General features: G+C 32.6%; 1 protein-coding gene across 2 annotated transcripts; it reads left to right on the plus strand.

Moving 5' to 3' along the window:
* The first annotated feature begins 579 nt into the window (after positions 1-579).
* Positions 580-4,805, plus strand: LOC127809500 (homeobox-leucine zipper protein HOX3). 2 transcript variants are annotated; one of them, XM_052348334.1, is made up of 4 exons: positions 580-770; positions 1,135-1,340; positions 1,502-1,581; positions 4,105-4,805. In XM_052348334.1, the coding sequence occupies exons 1-4, from the start codon at positions 692-694 to the stop codon at positions 4,430-4,432; spliced, it is 693 nt and encodes a 230-aa protein (XP_052204294.1). In that variant the 5' UTR covers positions 580-691; the 3' UTR covers positions 4,433-4,805. The 2 variants fall into 2 exon arrangements, with proteins under 2 accessions (XP_052204294.1, XP_052204296.1); XM_052348336.1 differs by having other exon boundaries at positions 1,138-1,340; positions 4,105-4,793.
* Positions 4,806-9,796: the final 4,991 nt, after the last annotated feature.

Raw genomic sequence — 9,796 nt, forward strand, 5'->3', positions numbered from 1 at the left:
ACTTGAACTCATGAGTCACTAAAATGACCATGATATACCACTTGTCCTTCCTTTGTCAACCGACCTGTGCTCGGGGGCATCTTATATTATATTTACTCAGGCACGTACATACGTGCATAGCTAGTGTGGATCAGCTGCCTTAATATAATATATATAACGTTGGGCGCGCGTGTCCGTTTCGCTAATGATTTGGAGAGGTGAGCGTAGGTTGGACCGACATGTCTGGACTCGGCCACCTGGTGGCTCAAAGGGAGAATTAAGCCAAAGGCAACCCCTGCCTGTTAATCACCTGCACTTCATCTGGACACGTGTCGCGCATCGCATGGGTCTGGGTGTTTGACTTGACGACCACAGTCAATAACCCTAGGCAAGTTCCCAAATCCCATCTCATTACCAAATACCAAACACCCTCCGCCCTCTCTCTCTCTCTCTCTCTCTCTCTCTCTCTCTCTCTCTCTCTCTCTTCATTTTAATTTTCTTTATACTTTTCCCCCCCAACAACCCCCCCCCCCCCCCACTCTTCTCTCTCTTTATTTATTTGACCCTTCTGTTTATTATATATATATATATATATTCATTCATTCATTCATTTGGGTTTCACCATTTCTCTCCATTAGATCATCTAACTTGTCCCCTCCCCTTTCTCTCTTCTTGCCTTTCTTTTTTCTCTTCTCATCTGTCTGCAGCTTTCATGGCGGTTGAGCCTACAATAAACTCTACATGCTTGGACCTCTCGATATCTGTTCCAGGCTTAGCTTCTTCTTCCTCTGGTATATACATGTGTATATATATATGCTTCTTTTTTGTTAATCTCTTCAATTCGACCTCTACTTGTCATGGTTTTTAGGGATTTGAGGGTTAATTTACCAGTTGTTTTTATCCCTTTTCTTTGGTTGAATTCTTTCCATATATATGGCTTCTGCGCAAAGGTTAAATCTTTTGTTCTTTGTATGGGGTTTCTTTCCTGCATGGCACTGCAAATAAGCCAGTCTTTGATTTTCCTTCCTTCTGTTATCTGTTCATGATTTTTTGGTTGATTAGACGGTCGATATACCGATCTATCAAGTTCACATATATATGATGTGTTTTTCATTGTGGAACTGTTGCTTAATTTGTCTAAATGTGCGGAGCTAGCAGGATTGATGAGAAATTTGGACATAAACCAAGTGCCCTCAACAGATCATGAAGAAGATCAGTGGACAACTGCTAGCTTCGAAGACGAAGAAGACAACATTAACAACAACAATAACAGTGGCCCTCCCAGAAAGAAACTTCGCCTCACAAAGGAACAATCTCTCTTTCTCGAGGAAAGCTTCAAACAGAATCACACTTTGAACCCTGTAAAATCGCTGGCTAAACTGTCTTTTTAATATTTGTTACTTGGCCAAAGAAAAAAAAAAAATCCTTCTCTCTCTCTATATAGACCTGTGTGTATATATGTATGTGTAGTCATTTCAATTTGAAGCTAAAGATGGATAGATTTGGGTGATTTTTGATGCAGAAACAAAAGGAGGCATTGGCAATGCACTTAAGGCTGAAGCCGAGGCAAGTAGAGGTGTGGTTTCAGAACCGTAGAGCAAGGTACTGTACCAATGTTTTGGACTGAAATGATATTTTGTTGCCTCTTTCATGATGATGTTTGGTTGTTAGGATTAAACAAGTAGATTATTATTCATACAATCACACACACACACACACACATATATATATATATATAGATATAGGATCATGTGTCTGCATATATATATATATATATATATATATAAGAATATCTCAGCAAGTATGCATATTAACATGAATCAGATTCTAGCCATGGAAATGGTACTCAAAAAGCAGAAAGCGATACTTGTGTGTATATTTATACTTCCATTGGTATCTAAACAATATATACATACATACATACATACATATATATGCAGTACCATGTTGATGAGTAAAGCGAATTCCTTAGTCATTTCCAAGGTCAATAAATGAGGCACCCTTGCTTGGGTTTTGTGGGTAGAACATTTCAAAAAATGAGTGACTAATACGAATAAATAATCAAAGACATTTTTTTATTTTGATTATTTTCAAATAAATTGTTTATCATATCTAGTTTTCAAAATTATTATTGTTTCATTTTTCTTGCGGTGATAAAATAACATTCTCCCTCCAAATTGTGCATAAGCCTATGTTATGCTTGCATTTTGATTTATGTTTATTAACACTAAAAGCTTATAAACTCGAAATTAAAGTGATTATTTTCGAGAATTTTATGTAAAAAATGTTAATAGAATGATGTGTATAAGTAATGTCCTTGCAATATATTTAGAATAAATTTGTTTACATATAGAAGGAAGGCTTTGGGTGCATCATATTCTTGTATGCTATGTTTAGTGGTCTTATGTTATATCAAATTAAAATATCTAGGAAATAGGGGGTCATTGATTAAATCCATTCATGTATATTGTTTGAAAACATAGTTTTTGATTTGCCAATTCATGGATTTGTACAAGTGGGGTTTCATGCGTAAGGACTAAGGAGGTCTCCCATTGCCGACGAAAGGGACAAATTAATACATTTATGTTCATGAATCTGTTTTTTTTTTTTTTCTCGATGAATCATGTTCATGTACCTCAAATTCATAATAATTGTATGGATTGCTAATATTATACAAAGTACATAATAATGATTAATCCACTGACCTAGTCTCTTCTTTTCCACTGGCCGATTGGGTGAAACTTAATTTTGCCCCAACCCTACCATAGCGAGAGGGTGAAAATGGTCTCACCTCTTGTTCTGGCAGGATCAAAATTGAATTTTTCACTCAATCAACTGACCCAGTCGAGAGGACTTAATCGGTTGATTTATAAGCGTCGTATTATAATATTAATATAATAATAATAATTATTATTTTGTACAAAATATATGGTCACTCTCCAATGGGTATTAACAAAAATGAGAGATAATTATTGAGACCCATGTGTAGTTTGGCTTCATGTGTTAGGCCCTTTACAAGCATTATAGTCCTTTCAAGAATGTCTTTCCCAATCAATAATTATGGCCCTTCAAACGTTGCTTTCAATTATATGAATGCATAGGAGATATGTTACTTTCAACAAATTATTTAGGAACTGTCGATTTCATGGCTGTAATTTATTAAACATTACATCTGTTATGTTTGGGGCAATAAATGAGTGAAATTTATGGAACAAACGCAGTAGTGGTTGTAACTTATGATCATTATTACTATTTTTTTCTTGTTCGGTCAAGAAAAGTTACTTTATCATACACACGAACTTGCTTTTTTGACACCATTTAATGCAGTTGAAGCATTGGCATTAATGCCCAAGTTGAAATTTGGAAAAAATATGCATTTATTACACTCTCACACTAACCATCTAGTGACCCTCTACTAACCCTATTTAGTAAAGAGATGTAGCCTTTATGAAATGGTGGGTTTTTCCTCATTTTCACACCAACTCATCTTTCTGCCCACCAGATCTATCATTTCCACTGCTTTCCCTTGGAATACGTACACTTGCCTAGACTGTAATGTTTATGGAAGAAAAATTTATAAAAATAGTTAATATATTTTTTTAATAGAAAACAAAATTGTTGATAAAGTTATAGAAAGTCAATTAAAAGGAATGATGGATGGTTTTAGTCTTTAGATATACTTATAAAGGGGAGGGTGCATGACACACTTGTAAGTGAAATTTATTTTTTTTGGATGACATGATTCATATTTAAGAGGTGGCACTTGACCCATGTAATTTAGTTTTTGTTGTGTTTAGACAAATTTTTTAAATAATGATCGATGTGTTTTGGTGTAATATTGGTAAGAATATTTTTATTTTATTGCGAATTAAATGTCATAGATACAAAGGAATGAAATAACTTTTTTATTGTGGGTTTTCTAAAAGCAAAAATTTGGTTCATTTTTGTAACGCCAAATTTGATATTATTTTACATAATATAATAGATACTTAAAACCTTTTAAATAATTTTTTATTTTTACAATTTAGATAAAACCCTAAATTATCTAAGTTTTATGAAAATTTGTATACATATTTTTACGTGATTCTTACACAAAAAGTTGATGATATATACGTACGTATGCAGGAGCAAGCTAAAGCAAACGGAAATGGAGTGTGAGTACTTGAAGAGATGGTACGGCTCGCTGACGGAGCAGAACCGCCGGCTGCACAAGGAGGTGGAGGAGCTCCGGGCGATGAGGGTGGCACCACCGACTGTCATCTCTCCTCACGGCTGCGAGCCACTGCCGGCGTCGGCGCTGACCATGTGCCCTCGCTGCGAGCGCGTCACGGCCACCACCAGTCTAGACTCGGCCGGCCCCGCGGCCGCCGCCAGGGTCGCCGCCAGCAACCACACCGTCATGTCAGCAAAAGTGCCCATCTTTAACCGCCGACATCCTTCGGCTGCCTGGTAGCAGGCTGGCTGGCTGCAGGCCAAGCTTGGCGTTCATGGCGCAATGACTGCACGTGTGGAAAAATTAAGGAAATCTGAAGAGATTAAGGAAGGAGTGTGGATAGAAGTAGTATAAGTTGATATATATATATATATAATATATATTCAGCCTTTTGGGATGCTAACATGATATCTAAATATCATAGTTTAGTTAATGCTAGTCTTAATTGCTCTAATTAAGCAGTTGTATTTCCAACCCAATTAATTTCTTGTTTATTATTTTCTTAGTTCCCAAGCAAATAAGTAAATGGCTTCTTTTTTCTTTTTTTTTTTCTATTTTTTCCGAGAAATTCCTCTGGGAAGTTCTTGGTCATGGTCAAATTTTGTTGCATCGATCCCACAAATTAAATACTTGGTTTGAACGATTTTTTCCCCCAAAAATGTCCTCTTGATTTCTATGATCCTATCAAATCTGCCAATGCAATATGGACTTAAGACTTGAAGGTTGGTAAATCTAATATTAATGGTCATCAATCATAATAATCTATCTAACTCGCCAAAGACCTCTAAACCTTGTCTCCATCCACTTAATTTGTTTTGTTTACGTTAATTTGGCAGTGGTTGGAGACTCAGTTAAGATCCTAATTCTCTTCTTGCATGCCAAAGAAAGAACCTTAAAAAAACCATTTATTTTTCTACTCAAAGAGTCCAAATTAACAAGCTTGGGGCTCAGGGTAATGTTCTCCATGTTGGTTTTCTTTTTCTTTCCCCCCCTAATAATTAAATTATTTTTAAAATTACGTACTTTTTTTTTTTTTTTACAATTTTCTTTCCAAATAGCTAGGAGTGTTAATTAGAAGGAAATGCATTTTGAAAATAGTTTCTTATAATTAGTTCACATAAGATGTAGCACCTTTTGGTTGTGACTCTATATCTTATCACAACTTTGTTTAGAATTAGTGAAATATATTTTTATAATTTTCTAAAATTAAGGTGCTTATAGCAATAATATGATAATTGGACCTAATTAGCTGGTTGTAATGATAAAAATTAGGAATCAGTCAAGAAGATAATCCTAAATTAAATAATAATTTTTAGAGTCACACCCAAATGACCCAACACTTTTTCCAATTAAACCTAAATCATTTCATATACATTTTTTAATTTGTTGTTATCTAGATATAACAATAAATTTAATTAGATGTTAGAAAATTGTCTTTTAAGTCATCAAGATTCTACAGAAAACAGATTGATTAGAGGGTGTAGGGTATTCCTTGTGCAAACTTTCCCATGTTCAAGTCAAACTTGTCGAAAATGCGAGAGGTTGAGAGCTTTTTTCGATAGTAATTTAATTTGGCTTAATTACATCCTTTGGAAAGCCAGCTTAGGAGAAGCATCCTAGCCATTTCAAAATGATTTGTTGATAGTTCCACCATATAAAAAAAAATGTTTTTAATGACGAAATTTAGAGGTGGAATTTATTTTCGTCGCTAATAAAAAAAAATCAAAATTATCAAAAAAAATCTTTAGAATGGTTTTAGAGATGAAAAAACTCCGTCTTTAAATCAAAAATCAAATTAGAGATGAAAAATTTTTAGAGGTGAAAATCTTCTGTCTCTAAAACTTTATTTTCTCGTATGAGATGGAATCAAAGACAGAGTTTGCCTGGGAATGTTACATGTCTTCATTTTATTCCTAGTAAAGACAAAATTAGACGTAAAATTTTCGTTTTTGAGTTTAGAGACGGAAAGAATGTTGCACACAATTAAAGACGAAGAAACTGATTTTGATTCTTTCAAAGACAAATTTATTTTCGACTATGAGTTTAGAGACAATTATTTCTCTATCTAATTGTTATTTTCGTCAAAGATGGATCTCAGAGATAGAAAATTCTGTCTTTGATTTAATTAAGACGACAAATTCGGTCTCTAAATAAAAAAATCACTTCATAATTTGTATCATTCGGTATCTCTAAATAATAAATTAATTACCAATTATATTATTATATAAAATAGAAATTTAATTTCTACATAAAATCAGTCCAGTCTACTATATATATATATATATATATATATCCTTATGATCATTCCAAGTCTTTGTTGCGAGAAGAACAAGGCACGTTTAGTTTTAATACAATTAAAGAATACGCAATGCTATATATACAAATAAAATATGTGAATGGAAAAATTAAAAAATATACACTTTTAGCATAATTACTGATGCTAAAATCTCAGTATTAATTAGTCATCTTTGAAGAAAGAATTAATTGCAAGAACAAATAATTATTTATTAAAAGGATTTTCTAATAAAGTAATTTGTAACGATTAATGACAAAAATGTGGACGTGAGAAGATTCTTTTTTTTTTTTTTTTACTTTTCACACTATAATATGCATATATATATATATATATAAAAGACTTTAGGTGGGGCTTCTAGAGCCTCAGCAAATATGGACGACAATATTTCCAAGTCTTGGTCTTACGATTGAACAATGGTACTGTTAAGACTAATTAAATAACAGCATTGATTTGTTTTTAACCATTTTTTTAGAAAAAAAAAAAAAGGTTTTTGTCATTTCCAAACAAATTAATTACATGTTATAGCCATTTATCAATTTTGACCCCACCATCTAATCTTTCAAATCAACATTTTATTTAAAAATTCAAAATGAAAAGAAAAACATCAAAACATGAAAAGACCAAAATACCCCACCATTTGAAAACACAGCAAAACATATTTTCCAACAAACCCCCATAGCTAAAACCCCAAAGCCACAACCACTTTCGCAGCCTACAACACCGCCATCGCCGTGCAACACCACCACCACTGCCAATTGCCCGCAACACTGCTGATAAATTGAAAGCAAAACATGACTAGATCCTTTTAGTAATAATGGAAAGCACGGTTTGAAAGAAAAAATAAAAAAAAATAATTATCGAACTTTGTTAGACACTAAACCCGAAGATCGAGTTTGGTGGGCCAACGAAGCCCGATTCGGGTTTAGTTGGCCAATTAAACCCGAAATTAAAATTAAATCACTTTTTATTTTATATTTTTTTGCCATTAATTTTTCTAGCTATCTAGAGATCATTTTGATAATAATGTAACTCACGGATTAAAAAAATAAATGAAAAAAAAATAATTAGGCTTTGTTGGGCACTAAACTCGATGATCGGGTTTGGTGGGCTTACGAAATCTGATGGGACAATTAAACCTGAAATAAAAATTAAATAACTTTTTATTTTATATTTTTTTTGTCATTGGTTTTACTAGTTAATTATAGATCATTTTAATAATAATGGAACCCATGAATTAAAAGAAAAAAAATAAAAAAAATAGAAAAAAAATAATCAAGTTTTGTTGGGCACTAAAGTCAATGATCAAGTTTGGTGGGTCAACTAAACCCGAAACTAAAATTAAACTACTTTTTTTTTTGCCATAGAATTTTCTTAGTTACCTAATAGGTCCAAAATTAAATTGTTGTTTAAGAATTGCACTTTTATTTAGATAAAATAATATCATAACATCATCTTGTTCTAATGTTCATGATTACTAGATAGTTAGAACACTTGATCAATAGTCACCTAATGGCATCCAACACACCAAGTGACCGATTTTGTTGGGATTTTATATTCAATTAACATGGATAACATAACTAGAGATCATTTTAGTAATAGTGGAATGCATGAATTGAAAGAAAAAAAATAAAAAAATGAAAAAAAAATAATTTTCGAACTTTGTTGGGCACTAAACTCGATGATTGGGTTTGGTGGGCCAATGAAACCCAGATCCCGACCCAAAATTAAAATTAAATCAATTTTTATTTTATATATTTTATTTTGTCATTGGTTTTTCTAGTTACCTAGAGATCATTTTGGTAATAATGGAACGCATAGATTGAAAAAAAATAAATAAATAATCGAGCTTTGTTGGGCACTAAACTCGATAACCGAGTTTGGTGGGCCAATTAACCAAACTTGATCCGAGTTCTGTTGGCCCACTAAACTTGACGGGCCAACTAAACTTGAAACTAAAATTAAATCACTTAATAGGCCCAAAATTAAACTATTGTTTAAGAATTGCACTTTTATTTGAATAAAATAATATCATAACATCATATTGATCCAATATTCATGGTTACTAGATAGTTAAAACACTTGATCGATAGTCACCTAATGGCATCTTATGCATCAAGTGACTGAATTTGTTGACATTCTACATTCAATTAACCCGATTAACGTAACTAGAGATCATTTTAGTAATAGTGAAACCCACGGATTGAAAGAAAAAAATAAAAAAAAAAAAATTCGGGTTTTGTTGGGCACGAAACTTGATGGGCCAACTAAACCCAAAATTAAAATTAAATCATTTTTTATTTTATAATTTTTTTTGCCATTGATTTTCCTTATAACTTACAGATCATTTTACTAATAATGGAATCCACAAATTAAAAAAAATGAAAAAAAAATCTAGTTTTGTTGGCACTAAACTCGATGACCAGGTTTGGTGGGCCAACGAAACCCGGATCCCGACCCGAAATTAAAATTAAATCAATTTTTATTTTATATATTTTATTTTGTCATTGGTTTTTCTAGTTACCTAGAGATCATTTTGGTAATAATGGAACCCATAGATTGAAAAAAAAAAAAATAACCAAGTTTTGTTGGGCACTAAACCCGATAACCGAGTTTGGTGGGCCAACGAAACTCGATCCGAGTTCTGTTGCCCCACTAAATCTGATGGGCCAACTAAACTCAAAACTAAAATTAAATCACTTAATAGGCTCAAAATTAAACTATTGTTTAAGAATTGCACTTTTATTTGAATAAAATAATATCATAACATCATCTTAATCCAATATTCATGGTTACTAGGTAGTTAAAACACTTGATCGATAGTCACCTAATGGAGTCACCTAATGGCATCTAATGCATCAAGTGACTGAATTTGTTGACATTCTACATTCAATTAACCCGAATAACGTAACTAGAGATCATTTTAGTAATAGAGAAACCCACGAATTGAAAGAAAAAAACAAAAAAAATGAAAAAAAAAAATCGGGTTTTGTTGGGCACGAAACCCGATGGGCCAACTAAACCCAAAATTAAAATTAAATCATTTTTTATTTTATAATTTTTTTTGCCATTGATTTTCCTTATAACCTACAGATTATTTTACTAATAATGGAACCCGCAAATTTAAAAAAAAATGAAAAAAAATCTAGTTTTGTTGGGCACTAAACTCGATGACCGGGTTTGGTGGGCCAACGAAACCCGGATCCCGACCCGAAATTAAAATTAAATCAATTTTTATTTTATATATTTTATTTTGTCATTGGTTTTTCTAGTTGCCTAGAGATTATTTTGGTAATAATGGAACCCATAGA

Source organism: Diospyros lotus, chromosome 9 (assembly GCF_014633365.1).
Source record: "Diospyros lotus cultivar Yz01 chromosome 9, ASM1463336v1, whole genome shotgun sequence".
Taxonomy (NCBI): Eukaryota; Viridiplantae; Streptophyta; class Magnoliopsida; order Ericales; family Ebenaceae; genus Diospyros; species Diospyros lotus.